Source organism: Pecten maximus, chromosome 15, assembly GCF_902652985.1.
Source record: "Pecten maximus chromosome 15, xPecMax1.1, whole genome shotgun sequence".
In the NCBI taxonomy this organism is placed as follows: Eukaryota; Metazoa; Mollusca; class Bivalvia; order Pectinida; family Pectinidae; genus Pecten; species Pecten maximus.
Window position 1 is genome coordinate 14,090,252 of NC_047029.1, and position 25,722 is coordinate 14,115,973.

The 25,722-nt window shown below is 37.4% G+C and overlaps 2 protein-coding genes across 2 annotated transcripts; both read left to right on the top strand.

The window, feature by feature from the left end:
- Window positions 1-46: 46 nt before the first annotated feature.
- On the top strand, window positions 47-6,496 carry LOC117344272 (nuclease EXOG, mitochondrial-like). Its single transcript, XM_033906959.1, has 5 exons — window positions 47-303; window positions 3,659-3,823; window positions 4,275-4,414; window positions 5,151-5,342; window positions 5,641-6,496. The coding sequence occupies exons 1-5, from the start codon at window positions 213-215 to the stop codon at window positions 6,079-6,081; spliced, it is 1,029 nt and encodes a 342-aa protein (XP_033762850.1). The 5' UTR covers window positions 47-212; the 3' UTR covers window positions 6,082-6,496.
- A 6,342-nt stretch (window positions 6,497-12,838) lies between these two features.
- On the top strand, window positions 12,839-24,025 carry LOC117343600. Its single transcript, XM_033906033.1, has 6 exons — window positions 12,839-12,959; window positions 15,125-15,260; window positions 18,708-18,919; window positions 19,629-19,810; window positions 20,740-20,847; window positions 23,701-24,025. The coding sequence occupies exons 1-6, from the start codon at window positions 12,890-12,892 to the stop codon at window positions 23,836-23,838; spliced, it is 846 nt and encodes a 281-aa protein (XP_033761924.1). The 5' UTR covers window positions 12,839-12,889; the 3' UTR covers window positions 23,839-24,025.
- Window positions 24,026-25,722: the final 1,697 nt, after the last annotated feature.

The following is a 25,722-nucleotide window of genomic DNA, read 5'->3' on the forward strand; positions in this document are numbered from 1 at the left end:
GTAAAACTCATTTGGTGACATTAATTTGAAAACATATTATATTGTACAAATTTACTTTACTAAGTTTTTAATACTATTTAGACCAAACCAGAAGTAAATGGTTTTTCGTAACGAAAAGTTTCAGAACGTCAAATCTCAGACGAAGAACTCTCCTGTGAAACTTCCCGAAGATGCTAGTTATGGCGGGATGATTTCCGTTTTTTAAACAAATAATGTCTTTGAGGAGCTTTCTGTTTGGTTCTGTAGCGTCATACGCGTCCGTCGTAGTCTATTACATGGTCACAGATAAAAAAGCATTACCAGGTAAGAATATTGTAAATGAATAATGGAGACTAAACCATTTTATAACAATCGTCCTATCGGATGGTTCATACAATAACAGTCCACGTGTAGTCACCTTTAATCTCGAATTAATGTCCACAAGTACCTGTGTAGGCCTAGCTACCGGAATTCATTCGCCTGTACTTGCCAAGAATGTATCAATAAGATTACGGTATGTTGATTTACCCAATACTACCATATTATGGTACAGTACTGTAGTATTGGGTAAATCAACATATGATATACTACCTCATACTGACCCCATACTGTCACAGACTGACCCCATACCGACCCCATACTGTCACAAACTGACCCCATACTGTCACAGACTGACCCCATACCGACCCCATACTGTCACAAACTGACCCCATACTGTCACAAACTGACCACATACTGACCCCATGCATACTGACCCCAAACTGCCACATACTACCCCATACTGCCACATACTACCCCATACTGTCACCTATAACTGACCACATACTGACCAAATACTGACCCCATACTGCCACATACTGACCCAATACTGCCACATACTACCCCATACTGCCACATACTGACCCCATACTGCCACATACTGACCCCATACTGACCCCAAACTGCCACATACTGACCCCATACTGCCACATACTACCCCATACTGCCACATACTACCCCATACTGTCACATACTGACCACATACTGACCCAATACTGCCACAAACTGACCCCATAATGTCACATACTGACCCCATACTGCCACCTACTGACCCCATACTGCCACCTACTGACCTCATACTACCCCATACTAACCCCATACTGACCCCATACTGCCACATACTGACCTCATAATACTGCCACATACTGACCCCATACTGACCCCATTCTGACCCCATACTACAGCATATACATATGTATAAGTTATAACTACCCAAATTGTCATGAAATATGACACAATGTGGAATAATATTTAGTAAAACTTGATTTTATGTTACATGTATAAGTGACTGTATGACTTAAATTATAAATTACATTGTACCAGACGGATACTAGTACCATAAGGAATGCAGGACCAGATCACGGACCATATTCTGTATACATACGATACATACTGCTATGTTTTAAGTCTGCCCTTTCAACTGGTACATACAGTAACATAATGCAGAATCTATCAACAACCATCTGAAACAGGTTGCTGATAATATATATGGAAGCAACATTTACATGTAGCCTGCCTGTTCTAGTTGACAAGGTTTCTTTAAATGTCTCAAAAATAAATAACGAAAATGGACTTGAGACAGGCTTTGCATGGCACAGGAACTTGAAACTCGATCATTTAAAATTTTCCAGAAATCAGACAAGAAGTATGGATATCAAAAGCACCATCAGTAAATTAAAGAAAGGCTAAAATTTCTGTAAATTCCTCTTAAAAAACAATTAAGAACTCTAGCTACAAATGTACATGCAGCCAATGACAAATTCTGTCATCCACAATAGACTAAGTTTGTCAAAAGCCCAAACAAACATGCATTGACAACCCATCTCTGGTCTATCGTATGTGTACACAGTTTTGGTCTGTTGTCCGGTTCATTCCTGAATTCGAACAGGTAACGCTAGTGTAGCAGAACTGGATTTTTTTGGGTCGATCATCAGCGACCAAGTAGCTCAATTGGTAGAGCATCTCGCTAGTGTTTGGAGTTCCCAAGTCCGAACACACTTGTCTGGCTCAGTGGCTGTGCATTTTTAGGTCACCTGAGACAAAGTCTCAAGTGACCTATTCTAGTCGCCTTTTGTCTGTCGTCTTGCATCATGCATCGTCTGTCTATAAGCAATTTACATTTCCGACTTCTTCTCAGAAACCCCTGAACCAGTTTTAATAAAACATTTTTAGAAACCTTCCATGGCAAAAAGGCAATCAAAATTGGAATTATAAGGGCCAAAAGGGTCAAAATCTGAAATTTCAAAAATCTTCTTCTCAAGACCCAAATAAGGTAGAAACAAATACTTTTCATAAATGAAAGTGTCTTAAAGTGTTTAAACAAAATTATGAATTTTATGACCCTGGGGTCTGATGTTTGCCTCTGGGGAGGGGGCAAACTTAACTATAGTTTACTGTATATAGGAAAATCGCATTTTTCACTATCATTTGTTTCTTTGGAAATTCATTGTAACTTGGTTAACATTATCAGCATTGGTTGACAGTTTGAAGGTAGTATCACTCATTATACATGTTGGACCTAGCTGACTGACCCCAGGGTAAAAACATGGTCAAATTAACGAGATATTTCATTACTCAGGTGAACATTTAGGCTCATGGGCCTCTTGTTTTACTTCTCTTACATTTTGTGCCTGTGACTAAACTTTGTTTCAAGTGAGGTGAAAACTTGACAAGGGGATACCCGAACCTGGGTTGTGAGTTGTGAAATCTTCGGGGTTGAAGACTTTAAAAGGGAGGAAAGAGTGTAGCGGAACTGGACCGGGTCGATCATCGGCGACCAGGTAGCTCAGTTGTTGGGGTATGACTCTAGAGTTCGGAGGGTCCCGGGTTCGAACCCCGGTCTGGCTGCTACATTTTCTCTTTCTCCTGCTACACTAGTATCTGTCTTGTACATGATCTATTATGATATGTCAACATCCATGAATGATGATTGTTTTCAAAACTAGAAGTGCAAGTTCTATACTTTCATTTTCACTAAAGAGAGAGCCGAAGTTCTATGTCATTTTACTCTTCACTACAACCTCTTACCAATCATGCTATTTAGCTATAATTAATTGCAAAAAAATAAATTAGTTTTTGTATATGATAACTGTTTAGCAATAAAGATTATAACATTGAAATGGTATAATAGAAAATAAAGATACGAAACTACATGGAGTAAAACTCAGTCAGTGATTTTGATATAGATACAGGTTCTTTAGCACAAACATATATTAATTAAGCCTAGCCTTTAAAATTTTGAATAAATGATATGTATGTATTGTACATGCCATAGTATATGTATTAAACTATACATGGACCAAGGGTTGGGAATTTGTGGCAATTAAGTCCCAATGATACATGCAGCTTTTTCTACAACTTCAAGTTGCTTATATTTGAAGTGCAGATCATCAACAGCCCCAAATCAATGTAAGAAAGCTGGAGCAGTGAAAATAACCTACTCACTCTGCTGTCTATCAGAAATATTAATATCTTTTTCTTACCTTTATAAAATTTCATAGCAAAATTAACCAAGATTTTGTTTTTGATGCAGAAAATTGTTATATTAACTGTACATGTTAGAGTCCCTTTACTTGTAGATCCAGCTATACAAAACCACTTATCAAAATATCAAACTAAAACTGTGATTGGTTTATTGCAGAGTCATCCTCCAAGTTAGAATCAGCCAGCAAATCTATCCTCACCCACGGCATCCCTGATAGGGGACCTAACATCCAAGTCTATGACAACCATGTTTTATCATATGACCAGGCAAAGAAAACCCCTATTTGGGTTGCAGAGAGAATCACACGAGAGCATGTTAATGGTAATTATATGTGTTTTATAAAATTTTGAGCTGTAAAAGTAACATTAATATCTTATGTCAAGTATATTTCCCTATATAACTCAGCCTAAACTTGTTTTTCTCATCAGATATGTAACTTTTATCTAGGAAAAAAACTATTTTTTGTTTGGCCTCATTTTGAAGATAACAGAAAATGATATAGCTGTGTATACTTCTTGTATATATGGTTACTGTAGTTAGAAAAGAAGAAGTCAAATAGTGTGTTGTCCCTTGTATATCACTGTTGATTTAATGATATGTAAAACACATGAATATCTTATCACAGTATGATCTATTTGTACAATCAATGTTGGGAGATATTCTAATTTCAAGACAGCTGGTTGTCATTGTTCTTCAGATAACAATAGGTTAAAAATTGATATCAAAATAAAAAAAAAAACCTAATTAATCATTATTTGTCTTTAATGAGCAGGACCTGCAGACAGAAAGAACATCAGATTCAAACCTGATCCAGACGTACCAACAAGATTTAGTGCAGATAACTCTGATTACTTGAGGAGCGGATGGTCTAGAGGTCACATGTCACCGGCTGGGGACAATAAGTACTCCCAGGTACAATTGATTGTGTATTTCATCACTGTAATTGTTTGTCATTCACTAATTATCAAGCGTATCTACCAATTAATAACAGATCTAGACCTTTAATTACAGGCATGAAATTAAACTTGATAATGAAATCTGTTCTTGATATCCATTCTTATTATCTAATCCACAATATCTCCATTAGATAAAGGTACCTTCACTACCTGCAATAAGTTAATTTACTGGTTTTTGGATAAAGGATAGTTTATATGTGTAACACTATTAAGAAAAAAATCATAGAAATACTTCTTTTTTTAAATATGATAGCTGTTTCCTTTTCAAAAAGATTCTGTAAAACTGAGAGTATTCAAATCGCAGCATTACTGAAGAAATTAGTTTTAGACAGATCATTTCTATCAGGATCATTTTGATTTTAAGTTTTTAGGTTAATTTTTTTCTTTTTTTTTTTCTTTTTCACCAAAAGTTAACATTACGCATATGTGTCGAGGGTATTTTGGAGGGGTGTAAGCAAGACTTCTCAGACCTGAGAAAAAGATAAAAAGTGGAGATTAGTCTTCTTCATGATTTTATGATGCTGTTATCTCATTCTGTAAAATGCAGTGTATTGGCATCTGTTAGAAGGTTCTCCCTATTAAGATGTTGTGATGTAACATATATCTGAATGACAGCTGGTGCTCTTTGAAAAATTCAGTATTGTTACATAAATATAGTCTTTGTCATTTTTTTCTCTTTTTCTGTCTGATAGGAGGCCATGTCTCAGTCTTTTTATCTGTCCAACATTGTACCTCAAAACTTGGATAATAACGCCGGATTTTGGAACCGGCTAGAGATTTACTGCCGTGACCTGACACAGCGATACAATGCTGTTACAATATTCAGTGGCCCACTCTCTCTTCCATCTCCAATAGAGGACGGCAAACTGGTCGTCACTTACCCTGTAAGTACTGTACAACTGTTTAACTTACCCAGTAAATATTGTACAACTGTAAAGGGGAAACTTACAGGAGCATTATTCATTAATGCCATTCTTGTATTCAACTGTTGAAATTTTGATTTATAAATGTACTTTTCCAAACTTGTTAAATACTCATATACTCTTGCTGAAATTAGACTTCAAAAGGAGTCTGACTTTGAAGAAAATATGACAAGTTATAAAATACATGTATCTGTTGCCGCATTTATTGATATCTGATTTGAGTAAGTTTTACTATTATTTCAAAACCTTGTATTTGTAGGTTATAGGAAAAAACCAAGTGGCTGTTCCAACTCATTTATATAAAATCATCATTGTGGAGGATAAGAATTCTAAACCAATTGGGATTGGTTCATTTATTGTGCCAAATAAGCCAATCGGATTTGAGCATGCATTGACTGAATATCAGGTACCCTTAGATGAAGTTGAAAGAAAAACTGGAGTCACATTCACACCAAAGCTTGACACTTCTGGCCTTCGTGATCTGTGTGAGATAGACTCTTGTAAACTCATGCAGAAAGGTGATTTTGATTCATATTTCATAGGTAGACGTTTGAAGAGTGCTAACAATAGACAAACTCTCGAAAAAGCTTGGAAAGAATTGGACGCCAAAAAAATAACTCCGACCCAATATCATATAGATGTATATAAACAAAAGATGGAGGAATTTAAGAATAATGAGAGAAACAAATCAGAGGAGTGAAAATGAGTGTTAAACATTCAGAGATACACAGATATTAAATTAGATGCTGAAAGTGTGTCTTGTGGATCTTGTACAAAGAATTTTTTGCTTTTGATCTTTCTTTTAACAATACATGTGTGTATTTCTTTTCTTATGAACCTTTGAATTCAGAAACAACTTTTACTGGTCATGTAAACATGTATTTCATCAGAATATATTAAATATATTATAAAATTAAAATATATTAAAATATATTAAATATTAAATATAAACAATATATTTAATGTTCAAAATCTGGGTTAAGTTATTTGGAAAAACAAAATACAAATTGTATTCTTTTACTGTTAAGCAGCTTGGTCAAAAAACATCACCTTTTATGTTCTCTTGACTTGTAATAAAGAATAAAACAAGGAGTTCCTTGTGCTTTATAACTCTACAAAACTGTTTTAGTTTTCATTGACCTAACTGTTAAGAATGCGTAACTAACATAATGGTACATGTACATGAAGTAAATGACGTATTGGGACAATACAGACAATTAATTAATTCTCAAATTTCCAGCCCCGAGTTCTGATTAAGGGGCAGGTTACATGTACCTGATAAGGAAGTGGATTACCTGTACCAAAAAAGGGGTGGATTACATGTACCTGATAGAGGGGTGGATTACATGTACCTGATAGAGGGGTGTATTACATGTACATGATGAAGGGGTGGATAACATGTACCTAATAAAGGGGTGGATTACATGTACCTGATAGAGGGGTGGATAACATATACCTGATAAAGGGGTGGATTACATGTACCTGATGAAGGGATGGATTACATGTACCTGATAGTGGGATGGATTACATGTACCTGATAGAGGAGTGGATTACATGTACCTGATAGAGTGGTGGATTACTTGTACCTGATAGAGGGGTGGATTACATGTACCTGATAGAGGGGTGGGTTACATGTACCTGATAAAGGGGTGGATTACATGTACCTGATAAAGGGGTGGATTACATGTAGCTGATAGAGGGGTGTATTACATGTACCTGATAAAGGGGTGGATTACATGTACCTGATAGAGGGGTGGATTACATGTACCTGATAAAGGGGTGGATAACATATACCTGATAAAGGGGTGGATTAAATGTACCTGATAAAGGGGTGGATTACATGTACATGATAGAGGGGTGTATTACATGTACATGATAGAGGGGTGGATTACCTGTACCTGATAAAGGGGTGGATTACATATACATGATAAAGGGGTGGATTAAATGTACCTGATAGAGGGGTGTATTACATGTACCTGATAGAGGGGTGTATTACATGTACATGATAGAGGGGTGTATTACATGTACATGATAGAGGGGTGTATTACATGTACCTGATAAAGGGATGGATTACATGTACCTGATAAAGAGGTGGATTACATGTACCTGATAAAGGGGTGGATTACATATACCTGATAAAGGGGTGGATTAAATGTACATGATAGAGGGGTGTATTACATGTACATGATAGAGGGGTGGATTACATGTACCTGATAAAGGGGTGGATTACATGAACCTGATAGAGGGGTGGATTACCTGTACCTGATAAAGGGGTGGATTACATGTACCTGATGAAGGGCTTGGATTACATGTACCTGATAGAGGGGTGTATTACATGTACATAATAGAGGGGTGTATTACATGTACATGATAGAGGGGTGGATTACATGTACCTGATAGAGGGGTGGATTACATGTACCTGATAAAGGGGTGGATTACATGAACCTGATAGAGGGGTGGATTACCTGTACCTGATAAAGGGGTGGATTACATGTACCTGATGAAGGGCTTGGATTACATGTACCTGATAAAGGGGTGTATTACATGTACCTGATAAAGGGGTGGATTACATATACCTGATAAAGGGGTGGATTAAATGTACCTGATAGAGGGGTGTATTACATGTACCTGATAGAGGGGTGTATTACATGTACATGATAGAGGGGTGTATTACATGTACATGATAGAGGGGTGTATTACATGTACCTGATAAAGGGATGGATTACATGTACCTGATAAAGAGGTGGATTACATGTACCTGATAAAGGGGTGGATTACATATACCTGATAAAGGGGTGGATTAAATGTACATGATAGAGGGGTGTATTACATGTACATGATAGAGGGGTGGATTACATGTACATGATAGAGGGGTGGATTACATGTACTTGATAAAGGGGTGGATTACATGAACCTGATAGAGGGGTGGATTACCTGTACCTGATAGAGGGATGGATTACATGTACCTGATAAAGGGATGGATTACATGTACCTGATAGAGGGGTTGATTACATGTACCTGATAAAGGGATGGATTACATGTACCTGATAGAGGGGTGGATTACATGTACCTGATAGAGGGATGGATTACATGTACCTGATAGAGGGATGGATTACATGTACCTGATAAAGGGGTGGTTTACATATACCTGATAAAGGGGTGGATTACATGTACCTGATATAGGAGTGGATTACATGTACCTGATAGAGGGGTGGATGATATGTACCTGATAGAGGGGTGGATTACATGTACCTGATATAGGAGTGGATTACATGTACCTGATAGAGGGGTGGATAATATGTACCTGATAGAGGGGTGGATTACATGTACCTGATAGAGGGATGGATTACATGTACCTGATAGAGGGATGGATTACATGTACCTGATATAGGAGTGGATTACATGTACCTGATAGAGGGGTGGATTATATGTACCTGATAAAGGGGTGGATTACATGTACCTGATGAAGGGGTGGATTACATGTACCTGATAAAGGGGTGGATTACATATACCTGATAAAGGGATGGATTACATATACCTGATAAAGGGGTGGATTAAATGTACCTGATAGAGGGGTGTATTACATGTACCTGATAGAGGGGTGTATTACATGTACATGATAGAGGGGTGTATTACATGTACATGATAGAGGGGTGTATTACATGTACCTGATAAAGGGATGGATTACATGTACCTGATAAAGAGGTGGATTACATGTACCTGATAAAGGGGTGGATTACATATACCTGATAAAGGGGTGGATTAAATGTACATGATAGAGGGGTGTATTACATGTACATGATAGAGGGGTGGATTACATGTACATGATAGAGGGGTGGATTACATGTACTTGATAAAGGGGTGGATTACATGAACCTGATAGAGGGGTGGATTACCTGTACCTGATAGAGGGATGGATTACATGTACCTGATAAAGGGATGGATTACATGTACCTGATAGAGGGGTTGATTACATGTACCTGATAAAGGGATGGATTACATGTACCTGATAGAGGGGTGGATTACATGTACCTGATAGAGGGATGGATTACATGTACCTGATAGAGGGATGGATTACATGTACCTGATAAAGGGGTGGTTTACATGTACCTGATAAAGGGGTGGATTACATGTACCTGATATAGGAGTGGATTACATGTACCTGATAGAGGGGTGGATGATATGTACCTGATAGAGGGGTGGATTACATGTACCTGATATAGGAGTGGATTACATGTACCTGATAGAGGGGTGGATAATATGTACCTGATAGAGGGGTGGATTACATGTACCTGATAGAGGGATGGATTACATGTACCTGATAGAGGGATGGATTACATGTACCTGATATAGGAGTGGATTACATGTACCTGATAGAGGGGTGGATTATATGTACCTGATAAAGGGGTGGATTACATGTACCTGATGAAGGGGTGGATTACATGTACCTGATAAAGGGGTGGATTACATATACCTGATAAAGGGGTGGATTACATATACCTGATAAAGGGGTGTATTACATGTACATGATAGAGGGGTGGATTACATGTACCTGATAGAGGGGTGGATTACATGAACCTGATAGAGGGATGGATTACATGTACCTGATAGAGGGATGGATTACATGTACCTGATAAAGGGATGGATTACATGTACCTGATAGAGGGGTGGATTACATGTACCTGATATAGGAGTGGATTACATGTACCTGATAGAGGGGTGGATAATATGTACCTGATAGAGGGGTGGATTACATGTACCTGATAGAGGGATGGATTACATGTACCTGATAGAGGGATGGATTACATGTACCTGATATAGGAATGGATTACATGTACCTGATAGAGGGGTGGATTATATGTACCTGATAAAGGGGTGGATTACATGTACCTGATGAAGGGGTGGATTACATGTACCTAATAAAGGGGTGGATTACATGTACCTAATAAAGGTGTGGATTACATGTACCTGATAGAGGGATGGATTACATGTACCTGATAGTGGGATGGATTACATGTACCTGATAGTGGGATGGATTACATGTACCTGATAGAGTGGTGGATTACATGTACCTGATAGTGGGATGGATTACATGTACCTGATAGAGGAGTGGATTACATGTACCTGATAGAGTGGTGGATTACTTGTACCTGATAAAGGGGTGGATTACATGTACCTGATAAAGGGGTGGATTACATGAACCTGATAGAGGGGTGGATTACCTGTACCTGATAAAGGGGTGGATTACATGTACCTGATGAAGGGCTTGGATTACATGTACATGATAGAGGGGTGTATTACATGTACCTGATAAAGGGGTGGATTACATGTACCTGATAGAGGGGTGGATTACATGTACCTGATAAAGGGATGGATTACATGTACCTGATAGAGGGGTGGATTACATGTACCTGATAGAGGGGTGGATTACATGTACCTGATAAAGGGATGGATTACATGTACCTGATAGAGGGGTGTATTACATGTACATGATAAAGGGATGGATTACATGTACATGATAGAGGGGTGTATTACATGTACATGATGAAGGGGTGGATTACATGTACCTGATAAAGGGGTGGAGTTTTAGCTGAGAAACATAAGAACCAGCAGGTGCTTTGAGTATAGTTTTGCACATGTGTGCAGTTGACAAGCAGACATGAGATGTGTATTTAGCCTTGGCCTGTACTGTACTGGTCAGCAAGGAGGAGCATAAATCTTCAAAAGCTTCAAGTGAAGCCCTGCAGTGTGTTAAATTGACTGTGCTGGGATGACAGGCAGGCCCCATATCTGCTGTGTAAACCTGCCTAATATTTCATATTAGACTATAATTTACACAACAAATAGCAAACAATATAAAATAGTTATACAGTTTGCAGATAAGGGGTGCCTGTCACCTAAGCAGTTACCTCCCTTGGATCAGATGGGGTATAGCCGTGGGCTATATAAACCCCGTAATGCTGAAGAGCATGGTGCTGTAAAGCTATGGCCAACAACTCTTTGAGAACATGAATTGGAGATATGGCTGGGTAGAGTTGATGTATGCAGTCCAGCTAACCCTAGGTTCTGGGGTGGGATTGACCGATTTGTGGTGTATAGCAGTAGTCTGGCACCATTAATAACCCATGTTGTATGTTATTACATGGTGTCAGTTTACTGCCATTACCTCTACCAGTGTTGGACGGGAGAAGGCTAGCTAGATTCTTGCGTCGTCTTAAATTATTTTTGGCAATAAAATATACATGCTCCAACTTTCACGGATGTTTCTAAGCCTAAATCAGAGACGTATACAATGCTCGTATTTAGTTCTTCGCCTACATGTATAAGAAATTTTTCTAGTGAAATTTTACAGAAGATTTACATTTATTAAGATTCTCTTTAACTCCAACAATGCGTGTGGATTAGCAATTGTAAGTTTAGGTACATTCATGAATGATAAGAGAAGTGTGTAAATATGTAGATTTTCACATCTGGTTAACCAACCATTCATTATGCTCAATAAAAATCGAGATACAATCTATGTACATGTACATGTTCAAAGCAATTTTTCAAAACGTTAAAACAGGTAATGAAAGATTGAATGTTGCTTTGGTTAATTAAAGTTGTCCTATGTCCAATCCCGTTCATAATTACATGCACATAAATTCGACCAAATTAATAATTCGTAGCATATAATAACACATGTATGTGTCTGGCAAAAAAATCTGGAAATGGTAGAATGCTCAAAAATAGAAACGTTCCGCAGTTATGATTGTTTTTAGTTCTGTAACTGTATGTCATAGATTCGTAGACTATATTATCGCGGTACTTCATGCATGGAACAACTCCATCAGTATAGACATATCTTTGGCGAATACTTTATCAACACAGGATACATACACGGTAATATGATTACAGAGACCTAGTTATGTTTCTATTGTTTAGATCGCTTTGTATGTATTGTACATACGAAACACAAAGGGAGAACGTTCTCCGTCCCTCTATATATTGTACTGATATTGATTGTCATTTTACGAAATACTAAGGTACAACTAACTTAACAAACTGGCTTTTCAAACAATCGATATTCGATATTCTTTCAATGAATTTAGACTTTAGATACTTTAATTTACCTCGGTCTATTTAGATTTATCATCTTAATGACAAAATACTAAACGATTAGTTTCACTGTATATTAAACACATTTGATATTTTTGAAGTTGTTTTTCTGATAATTACCCTTTCAATACTAATTAATAGCGTACACAGATTTTAAATTATAAAATGAAATATACAAGTATTGGATTAGAAGCTATATTGATTAAGTTGACAAATTAATCTCTGGAGTTTCGTATTAGAAAGGAAGTTACTGTAATGACAAATGGGCTAGTTTGACTTTTTGTTTCCATAACATGTATGATATCATTGACATTGAACCTTGTGTATAATAATTCCTGTCACGAAGGGGTTCGAGCAGATTAAGGATCATTCCCTGAACGTGATCAGCTGTCTGGTACTACGCTGTAGTGATGTGGAGGGTACGTCTCCGTGAGGCCATACTATGGTTCAGTACTGTTGTTACATGTGTGACGAGCACAAGTAAGTTACTATTATATTTTTATATCGTATGTTATTTTACCATTTCTCCTATTACATACGACGAAAAAATAAGTATCTTACTGTTTTTAAGCGCTATCTTATGTATTTGTTTCGATGTTTAAGGGTCGAATAAATCTCGACCTAGTCAAACTATTCTCTGACTATATATAGGGCCGTGTACCCAAGGACTGGTCTCATTTTGTAAGTTTATATCGATGAGGTATCACTCTAAAGTAAACAAGACAAGCGGCTTTTGCAAAATGGACAACATAGGTGAAAGAGCAGTGATCCAATATTTGCATAAAAAGGTTTAATACCTAAGGATGTCCATAATGATATGGTAGCAACACTAAGGAAAGATGCCCCTTCATATGCTACAGTGAAAAGGTGGATGGCGGAATTTAGGCGCGGCCGACAGAGCCTTGAGGATGACAATGTCGCAACCCCAGAAATGATCAACAAAGTTCATGATATTGTTATGACTGACAGACGAGTCACAGAAAGATATACAGGCAGTAGAGTTGGCAATTCACAGGAAAGAGTATATTCCATTCTGACTGAGGATCTTGCAATGAGAAAGCGTTCCCCCATGGGTACCAAGACTTCTGACAGTTGATCAGAAGTACACCAGGCGCAAAATTTCTTCGGCCTCGGTTTTCTGTGATGCAGATGGTATTTTGCTGATAGATTATCTCCAAAAGGGACAAACAATCAAGCACATACTATGCTTCACTTCTGAGGCAGCTAAGGGAAAACATTTAACTTAAGTGCCGCGGAAAGCTCACTACAAGTGTGTTATTCCATTGTCATTCACGATTGTGGCTTTAAATTGATTGACCATCCGTCTTATTCACCTGATCTCGCTCCATCAGACCTTCATTTACTTCCAAAACTGAAAACAGCTATTCCAGGCACCCACTTTCAATCCTGTGTTGACGTCATACATGCAGTGGATGACTTTCTGAACAGCCTAGAAAAGGAGTTCTATAAAAGTGTACAGACACTGAAGGGGATTATGTTGAAAAATAATACAATCTGTCCGGAAAAAGTCAAATCCCTTCAATATGAGGCTCACTAGACGAGGGTATGTTTTATTATTGATATTGTCGCCGTCATGTGAGTCACTAGACGAGGGTCATGTTTTATTATTGATATTGTCGCCGTCATGTGAGTCACTAGACGAGGGTCATGTTTTATTATTGATATTGTCGCCGTCATGTGAGTCACTAGACGAGAGTCATGTTTTATTATTGATATTGTCGCTGTCATGTGAGTCACTAGACGAGGGTATGTTTTATTATTGATATTGTCGCTGTCCCATGAGTCACTAGACGAGGGTATGTTTTATTATTGGTATTGTCGCTGTCCTGTGAGTCACTAGACGAGGGTTATGTTTTATTATTGATATTGTCGCTGTCATGTGAGTCACTAGACGAGGGTATGTTTTATTATTGATATTGTCGCCGTCATGTGAGTCACTAGACGAGAGTATGTTTTATTATTGGTATTGTCGCTGTCATGTGAGTCACTAGTCATGTTTTATTATTGATATTGTCGTTCTCATGTGAGTCACTAGACGAGAGTATGTTTTATTATTGATATTGTCGCTGTCATGTGAGTCACTAGACGAGGGTATGTTTTATTATTGACATTGTCGCTGTCATGTGAGTCACTAGTCATGTTTTATTATTGATATTGTCGTTCTCATGTGAGTCACTAGACGAGGGTATGTTTTATTATTGATATTGTCGCTGTCATGTGAGTCACTAGACGAGGGTATGTTTTATTATTGATATTGTCGCTGTCATGTGAGTCACTAGACGAGGGTATGTTTTATTATTGATATTGTCGCTGTCATGTGAGTCACTAGACGAGATTCATGTTTTATTATTGATATTGTCGCTGTCATGTGAGTCACTAGACGAGAGTCATGTTTTATTATTGATATTGTCGCTGTCATGTGAGTCACTAGACGAGAGTCATGTTTAATTATTGATATTGTCGCTGTCATGTGAGTCACTAGACGAGGGTATGTTTTATTATTGATATTGTCGCTGTCATGTGAGTCACTGGACGAGAGTATGTTTTATTATTGATATTGTCGCTGTCATGTGAGTCACTAGACGAGGGTATGTTTTATTATTGATATTGTCGCTTTATTGCAGCCTTTATATATATGCCGGATAACAAGATGGACTGGTCAGAAGCTCGAGACAGTTGTGTGTCGATGGGGGCGAGGCTCGCCATCCTGGACTCACAAGCCGTATACGATGAAGCCCAAGCTTATATGCTGACTGTTACGTAAGCATCTATATATCTATATATCTGTTCTAATTCATAAGAATATAATGCAAAGGATTTGTCCGTCATACCGGATAATCCATAATATTTGTCTTTTTGAATATAGATACAGAAATGAGAAAAACTTTCTATCGTTTCATGATGTGAATAAAACGGCATGGAAAAGACTTAGACCCCACACTGTATTCGTGGTATATTCATAGCTGGTTAATTTATATTTACATAAACACATTAGTATTACGTTTAAGCTTCCAAAAATACATATATGTATATGAATAATATGTTTTGGTTTGTACTGCTTAACGCCCTATCATCAGCTACGGTAATTCAAGGACGGCCTCCCCTGCTTGGGGATGAGTCGGTTTTTGAGACTGCGGTATGCTCTTTTTTGTCTCCTTGTGATAGCGCGAAGCTGATGTTGACTTTATAGTGCTATCTCACTGAAGCATACTGCCAAAGACATCCAGCAGGACACCTCATCCAGTCACATTGTGCTTACAACGCGCGAACCAGTCGTCTGATTCCCTGAAATGCTGAGCGTTAAGCAAGAGCAGCCACCCTTTTTATTGACTCTGGTATATATCTCGGTTAGGGGACAGAACGCAAAGCCGTCTTCACAGGGGCGAACGCTCAACTGAAGGGAGAAATTAGGAAGAAGGCAGTTGTTGAGAAAAAGAAAAGAAACGATGCCAGTCGACTCTTACGGTCATGCAATGGGGGACAACAGGCATAATTATTACGGCCTACCTACATGACAATATCAAAAATGTACGTGTTAAGCTTAGTGTAACAAACAATAATGAACGCAAATAATACAATAACTATTGGTAATTCCAGCCACCCAGTGTCATGTATACCAGGCTTGGTTTTGGTTTGTATTGTCATATCTACATTCTGTTATTTATAAGGACGGTGCCCTCTGTGTGTGGGATGTATGCGTATGAGAGTGGGAAGATGCGGCATGTCCATGTTTGTCTCCTTGTGACCTCTGTGTGTGGGATGTAGCGTATGAGAGTGGGAAGATGCGTCATGTTCATGTTTGTCTCCTTGTGACCTCTGTGTGTGGGATGTATGCGTATGAGAGTGGGAAGATGCGACATGTCCATGTTTGTCTCCTTGTGACCTCTGTGTGTGGGATGTATGCGTATGAGAGTGGGAAGATGCGTCATGTTCATGTTTGTCTCCTTGTGACCTCTGTGTGTGGGATGTATGCGTATGAGAGTGGGAAGATGCGACATGTCCATGTTTGTCTCCTTGTGACCTCTGTGTGTGGGATGTAGCGTATGAGAGTGGGAAGATGCGGCATGTCCATGTTTGTCTCCTTGTGACCTCTGTGTGTGGGATGTAGCGTATGAGAGTGGGAAGATGCGACATGTTTGTCTCCTTGTGACAGCGTGATCCTGATGTCGCCTCGATAGTGATACCCTACTGAGTAAACTACCGAAGACAACAAGCAGGAAGTCACAGCCGGGCACAATTATACTGACAACTGGCAAACCAGTCGTCCCAGTCCCAAAAATCCCTAGTGTTAAGCAGGAGCAGCAACTACATAGACTCTGGTATGACTCGGCTAGGGGACAGAACCCAAAGCCTCAACTAAAGGCCAAAAATGAGGCAGTGTGAAGGGGGACATTAGGCAGTTACGAGGCACAGCACTAAACATCAGTACACCATAGACAGACTGACAATCGTGATTCTAACACAAAGTAGGCGAAAAGGAGCACAGATTAATTGTAGACATCAAAACATTATAAAAGGTACCGGGGAGTACATATCTGCATGGAAGTAGGAATTGGGGTAGGAAACGAAAAGGTACACTAACCAACATCCAAAACACCATTCTTCATATCGTGTAATGGAACGGAGTACAAAGTGGTTTGGAGGGTTATTTCATTTTTAGATTCAGTCTCGTTTGGAGATCGTTTGATTAGTCATTGTAAAGAACTAGAATTATTATGGACAAAAACGTGGTTTGGTTTGGTTTGGTTTGTTTAACGTCCTATTAACAGCCAGAGTCATTCAAGGACATGTCAGGTTTTGGAGGTGGAGGAAAGCCGGAGTACCACCGGCCAGTACCAGACAACTGCCCCACGTAGGTTTCGAACTCGCTACCCAGAGGTGGAGGACTAGTGATAAAGTGTCGGGACATCTTAACCACTCTGACACCGCGGCCCCGGACAAAAATGTGGAATTATGCACAGTCAGAAAATGCCGGAAGAAATATAAACCTGAAAAGGCAATAAGTTTTTTTTTTCAAACAACAAGACTAAATTAGTCTAAGCGATGGTTTAGTTTACACATCATCTATTGAAAATCCGAGATTTTTGCCAGCCTCTCCCTCCTGACCGTGTGTGCCTATACCAGAACAGGAACAAGATAAAATGGCTTTCAATTTCACCATTTTCCCCTGGACTTGTGTGATCAGGACATCTCTGTTTCTGGACAGACATGTATTGTAGAAATGTTGCGTATTTCAATTCCCGTCCCCGAGGGCAACCACATGTACCGTCTCACATAACAGTCCCTAAGGGTAACCATAAGTGACTTCTCACATCTCAGTCCCCGAGGGTCATCACAGGTGGCGTCGTTTATATCTCAGTCCCCGAGGGTCATCACAGGTGGCGTCGTTTATATCTCAGTACACGGTATTTTTATCATTACTCCGTGATATGACTTTTATCTTATTTAGAATTAGTTTGTTGGGTTTTTTTCCCGTTTTTTTGGTAGTTTTTATTTAGATCACCACTAAATCATACACCTCTGGTTATATCTATATGGGTAGATATTTCTCTGTCCTATCCGATATTCTGTCTACGGGTTTTCATCTTGTTCGAATCTTGTTGTGGTTCCGTTCTCACCACCTTCGTTCTCATGTTGAGAGAATGGGATTTAGCTTGTGTTTGACAGAGATCTAGCGGTTATCATAGAGAAACAGGTGGAGCTTACTTTTCCAGATCACCTCCTATTCTTGTACTTTTAAAAATTTCTACATGCAATTATCTACAAAGAAGATGCTTGCGTTTTCGCAACATCTGGTATAATTCTCTATAATCCTTTAATACCATTTTTCGTTCAAATTTTGACCTCGGTAGTCAATGTTGAGTAGGAATTACGGTTTCATTATTATGGGGCGACAAAGAGCACTCTGAAAGATTTAAAGAAATTCATAGTCTGTAAGGAGAGGAGAGGTATAGACCATTGCTATATATTATTAACCATTAATCGACTATCTGGAATTAATCATTGTGTATGTTTGTATACATGTAGTGTACGTAATCAATAACCGAAAGTTATGTCCATGTTTACTTTGCGCGTGCTTGAACATTTTCTCGATTATACACTCTCAACCTCAAAGGATTGTATAAATAAAACAAATAATATATATATACGTATATACCAGTACATTTCAGTAACCTTTACAATAACCAATCCAATCTGTATCTATAGGGGAGGAGCTGAACCACCGCACGACTTCTGGATCGGCATTCGTCGATGGTGGGGAATTTATTATTGGGTTGACAGCACCAGGGTATCCTATGGGTTTTGGGACAATGACGAACCCAAGTACGACTACAACAAAAGGTGCATCAGAGCCCACAAATCACACTGGGGCTGGAAAACGACCAGTTGTAGTGATAACACGGACTACCTCTGTGAAGGTAAACAATAGATAGGAAATCATCTCGAACCCAGTTTGAAGATTCTTTCATTTTTTCAACATATGTGTATTCCATAATGCCTTCAGGTAATTTGACATTGTTTATCAAGGTTCACCTAAATATGATCTTAACAATTCCTTTTCAGGAATAAATTATCTCACTTCAAAGACTTTTGTGACTGGTAAATAAGTGTACACCGAAATTTGACTCATTCGTAAACGGGAAAATATATGGAAATAGTTAAATATAGTGGAACTTCGTTAACTCGAACTCGGAAAACTCGAATATCCCGCTTAACTCGAAGTACTTCGTCAGTCCCGGCCGAATTCTATCTTTATCTTAGTAAAGAAAACTCGAACTCGGAAAATTCGAAAAACTCTGATAATACGAAGTGAAAATTTGGTCCCAACAATAAAAATCCTACTTGAAAAGATCGAATAACTCGAAGTATAATTTTTGTGCGAACTTTTCTCGTGGTCCCGTCGACTTCGAGTTACGAAGTTCCACTGTAGGTCCCATTGCAGTTTTTGTAACTGATGCCATTTATAATTAAATCTATAATTTCACAGATTTCGATTCGATACAATATCATATCCGTGTGTTTTTTTTAGTTTTGTCCCTTTTTTTGTATATAATACATAGTACCTGCATAAGAATTTTAAATTAAGTTTTTAAAACTATCTAGGAATTTTATCACTCTTATCATTAGTTGTAAGCACAACGACAATTCCGACAACTACGACTACGCCCGCCACAACGACCACGCCTACCACAACCACGACCACGCCTACTACACTGACTACCACGCCTACCACAACCACAACCACGCCTACTACAACCACGACCACGCCTACCACAACTACAATTCCAACCTCAACAACCTTGAAAATGGTAATATGTTAGCAATGAATGCTACATTACACGTACTATCCGGATAGTATGATTGATGCTCGACAGCGGTTTGTTAGTCTGTCAGCTATAACAACATTTGTTAGGGAATCGCTACACATTTATTAAATTCATATTTTTAGTTTAGCGTATTATGTATATATTTTACATGTATGATTCACTCTCCTTTAATAGTTATACTGTTAGCGGAATAGAAAAAAAACAACCTTGTAGTAATGCGCCAAATAATTATGTCACATATCCTTATATTGGTATAAGTTTATATATATATATATATAATCCCCTGATCCCCTGAAGCGCGGCACGATGTAGCCGCGAAAGTACTAGGGAGACCGCAGATCTGTGTTTGACATTTTTTATTTTATTATTATTTACCGTCACATGGACACTTTAACTATCAATAAGCTGTGGGTATTTCTGGCTAGGCGATTGGGTGCCGTAGATCGTGAGTTCGAGGCCCGGTCAGGGCACGAGTCAAAACGTCTTCCTTCGTCATTTGTGTTACTATGTTATATATCTATTTATTAGCACAATGTATCATATACACTATCCGAAGATATAGATTTGAATTTCCTGTCGTAGTTGTATCGAGAGAAATATCTATCATATATGTACAATTCGTATCCATGTATGTAAATACATTGCAAGTATTCATATCATCTTATAGACGACTTCCACAATGATCATGTTAGGGTACCGGGCCGACCATCACTGCGCCATTGAAACGTTCTTTTTTAAGAACGCCGATGTGGCGCAGCGGTACAAGCTGCAGGTATTTCTGGCTAGGCGATTGGGTGCCGTAGATCGTGAGTTCGAGGCCCGGTCAGGGCACGAGTTAAAACGTTGTCTTCTTTAGTCATTTGTGTTACTATGTTATATATATATATATACCATACTTTTGGTTTTGTCAGTCGCTTGACGAGGTCTGGGCAGGAATACCGCCTTCTGGAGTTATCGGACTTGCGATTGGTTTTGGAACACTGGCCGCCATGTGCATCTGTTGTACAGTTTGTGTACAGGTAGCTATAAAACTCGTACTTATAAGTTGACCTATTGAGATATAACGATATGTACAGCGCAATGTGATTGGCTACTCCATGATCGACTCTGCAACCGTAGGCAACATATACCCAATTGCATCGTGTAAGGTAATTGGCTAATATACATGTACGAATAGATACTAATGAGTTATGTTATAGGATTCGGTTGTATTAAAGGCAGGATACAATCATCTGATTTGATAGTTTAAATGACAGACTATTTCTTTAACGACAGATTTTTATATTACATCGGTTATTTTTTTCTAATAAATAGGTTCTATTACGCCCGCTGTTATCGGAAAACATGCAGAAAGACATATCTGCATGAATTCAATCGGAAACGTTAATAAATAAAGGATATCCAACGCGAAATGAGAAATGATAACATTAGATAACAATTCACAGTCTTTATTATTGATGCTTTTCAAATCTTCAAATAACTCAAAAAACTAGACACATGTATTATTAGAAGTAACAAAAAGCGCATTATTGTTATGAGCTTATTATTACGATGGGTCAATATTAATTGATGTGTATTTAGTGGATTATTGCAAATAATATTGTGATACTAGATATAATTAATGTTTTACGAACAATAATGGCAAAACGTTAGAGATTATATGAGAACTAAGTTCTACATGGCCAGGCATAGATCTTACCGTTTCTTTATTTATTCTTTACCAGATAAATAATGACTGTAGTAAGCTATAGAGTGTATAGTTGGTACAATAAGGCTAGTTAATCTTTAATGACTGTAGTAAGCTATAGAGTGTATAGTTAGTACAATAAGGCTAGATAATCTTTAATGACTGTAGTAAGCTATAGAGTGTATAGTTAGTACAATAAGGCTAGATAATCTTTAATGACTGTAGTAAGCTATAGAGTGAATAGTTAGTACAATAAGGCTAGATAATCTTTAATGACTGTAGTAAGCTATAGAGTGTATAGTTAGTACAATAAGGCTAGATAATCTTTAATGACTGTAGTAAGCTATAGAGTGTATAGTAAGTACAATAAGGCTAGATAATCTTTAATTACTGTAGTAAGCTATAGAGTGTATAGTTAGTACAATAAGGCTACCTAATCTTTAATGACTGTAGTAAGCTATAGAGTGTATAGTTAGTACAATAAGGCTAGCTAATCTTTAATGACTGTAGTAAGCTATAGAGTGTATATTAAGTACAATAAGGCTAGCTAATCTTTAATGACTGTAGTAAGCTATAGAGTGTATAGTTAGTACAATAAGGCTAGATAATCTTTAATGATTTTAGTAAGCTATAGAGTGTATAGTTAGTACAATAAGGCTAGCTAATCTTTAATGACTGTAGTAAGCTATAGAGTGTATAGTTAGTACAATAAGGCTAGATAATCTTTAATGATTTTAGTAAGCTATAGAGTGTATAGTTAGTACAATAAGGCTAGATAATCTTTAATGAATGTAGTAAGCTATAGAGTGTATAGTTAGTACAATAAGGCTAGATAATCTTTAATGATTTTAGTAAGCTATAGAGTGTATAGTTAGTACAATAAGGCTAGATAATCTTTAATGACTGTAGTAAGCTATAGAGTGTATAGTTAGTACAATAAGGCTAGTTAATCTTTAATGACTGTAGTAAGCTATAGAGTGTATAGTTAGTACAATAAGGCTAGATAATCTTTAATGACTGTAGTAAGCTATAGAGTGTATAGTTAGTACAATAAGGCTAGCTAATCTTTAATGACTGTAGTAAGCTATAGAGTGTATAGTTAGTACAATAAGGCTAGATAATCTTTAATGACTGTAGTAAGCTATAGAGTGTATAGTTAGTACAATAAGGCTAGTTAATCTTTAATGACTTTAGTAAGCTATAGAGTGTATAGTTAGTACAATAAGGCTAGCTAATCTTTAATGACTGTAGTAAGCTCTAGAGTGTATAGTTAGTACAATAAGGCTAGCTAATCTTTAATGACTGTAGTAAGCTATAGAGTGTATAGTTAGTACAATAAGGCTAGTTAATCTTTAATGACTGTAGTAAGCTATAGAGTGTATAGTTAGTACAATAAGGCTAATTAATCTTTAATGACTGTAGTAAGCTATAGAGTGTATAGTTAGTACAATAAGGCTAGTTAATCTTTAATGACTGTAGTAAGCTATAGAGTGTATAGTTAGTACAATAAGGCTAGCTAATCTTTACAACGTTACATCTATCCAGGAATCATTTCGTGTTTTACCATTATTCTACTTTAAATTTTCACGGCATTTGCATTAGATTCTCTAATTTCTTTTATCTTCTTTTAGAGAGAAACTTTATTAAACGGCAAATTTCTTACAACCAAGGGAACAATTACTAAAAAATATAGACTAATATAACAATATGATTGATATTCGTAAAAAAAAAATATGTACACTATCCGTGAGTTCCTTTACCGGGTCATACCAGTTGGTGGAATTATAATTGAATCTCAAGTGAGTTTCCATAATGGCAACCGTCTCTACAAAATATAAAAATCGATTTCATTAAATTAATACGTGAATAATTTCTTCTTTTGTTTTTGTTTATACAATTGCAAAAGCTTATGATATCACCTGTCTCGGTTTTAATCAAAAGTGAATGAAGGGTCACAGTTCCGCCATTTTGGATCCAAATTGGTACGTTTCAAAAAGGAACCACGCGAACCGGTACGAACACGATAAAGGAACGCACTGTAGGTCGTGTGATGAAATCTTCTATTAATGATCAATAGTCTTTACCTGATACGTGTACGACTGCAAACCATGTCTCGGCTAACGTCAAGCGCAAATGACTTGCATTTTAATTGGTGTTTATCAATACACATATATTTTGCATGTAGTGTCTTTGTCGATACAAGAGGAAAATGGACGAAGAGAAGAGAAGGAAGAATGACAAGATTAACCTGACAAACAACGTGGTCGCTCCTATACCTCCACCAGAACCACTCACCCCAATTCAACTCAAATACATTGCTTAACATGCCATGCAGACGTGACGTCATTTCCCGCATTCAACGTAAAACCAGACTTTTGCGGGAAGGATTATCTGACATCAAAGCCTGTTAGTAGTTTGTATGACGGGATGTACTAACCTGAAATGTTGAGATAATTTAACAGAACTATGTTTTTCCGACATGGCGTGGTAACAATTTTAGTTTTAACAACCACTGGTTTTGGTTTTCAAGCATTTGTTCTAGATCCATTTCATATCATCTTTAATTACTTGTCAACCTCTTGGTGTTTCTATATGGTTTAGCAAATTCATACACATGATCAAATTTATCAAGCTATTATGAATGCATATTTGCAAAATGTAAGCAGATAGAATGAATGAAATGTCAAGGACGTAGCTCTAAGCTGAAACAACTACGTTTTTTATATCATGTCAGGGGAAGTAATTCTAAGTTGGAACAACTACAGTTTTTTTCTAGCCAATTGATTAAACTACCGACTTCCTTTGATTGATACTCTCTTGACCCGATCTATAGCTATACTCTGTTGAATCAAAGGACGACGAAACAACTGTATGATGCACTTCTTACATTCATTATAAGGCATTTACTGTATATTTCACTAAATGTACAATCTAGGTGAAAAAACGACCATTTGAAACAATGTCTGGCGTGCGGCATGAATTTCTGATTTCCGTTATTAGTTATAGATCCAAGTTACGACGGAACCATTACAATACACATTAGTAACACACCTGTCTCGTCTAAACCTCCGTGACTAATCGTCTTAAACTCGGACATTAATAAAGACATCATACTACCATGGATATAGTCTGATATTGTAAATGTATGGGTTAAAGATGTCATACTACCATGGATATAGCCTGACATTGTAAATGTATGGGTTAAAGACGTCTTATTACCATGGATATAGTCTGACATTGTAAATGTATGGGTTAAATACGTCATACTACCATGGATATAGTCTGACATTGCAAATGTATGGGTTAAAGACGTCATACTACCATGGATATAGTCTGACATTGTAAATGTATGGGTTAAAGATGTCATACTACCATGGATATAGTCTGACATTGTAAATGTATGGGTTAAAGACATCATACTACCATGGATATAGTCTGATATTGTAAATGTATGGGTTAAAGATGTCATACTACCATGGATATAGTCTGATATCGTAAATGTTTGGGTTAGAGACATCATACTACCATGGATATAGTCTGACATTGTAAATGTATGGGTTAAAGACATCATATTACCATGGATATAGCCTGACATTGTAAATGTATGGGTTAAATACGTCATACTACCATGGATATAGTCTGATATCGTAAATGTATGGGTTAAATACGTCATACTACCATGGATATAGTCTGACATTGTAAATGTATGGGTTAGAGACATCATACTACCATGGATATAGTCTGATATTGTAAATGTATGGGTTAAAGACGTCTTATTACCATGGGTTTGTCATGTAATTGTTCCCGACAATCTGAATTTGAAAATGATGAATTATTTATCCTAATCTAGTTTTCTTATATTAATCAGTGACGTTCAACATGTTGTTGTCTCTACGCCTTATTTGAATATGTTAGCAAACACGTGTATTCAACCAGGTCACATGACTAGTGGTTGTTGACTATATTATTCATTTCACTGTCGTTGCTTGTTGTTTTTAAGCTGGTGTCTTTTGTAACGTATAGATAATATCTAACACTAGTGAAATACCATATCCAACAGTTGGATAGATTGGTATTTTTTGTAACAGATTGAAATAAAGTGTGTGTGCATGTAATTTGTGTTCCATAAAAAACGTAGAAAGCGTAATGTAATAAAAAAAAAACCTGAATGAATATCAAGAGTAAATACACAAGCAAAGAATTTATA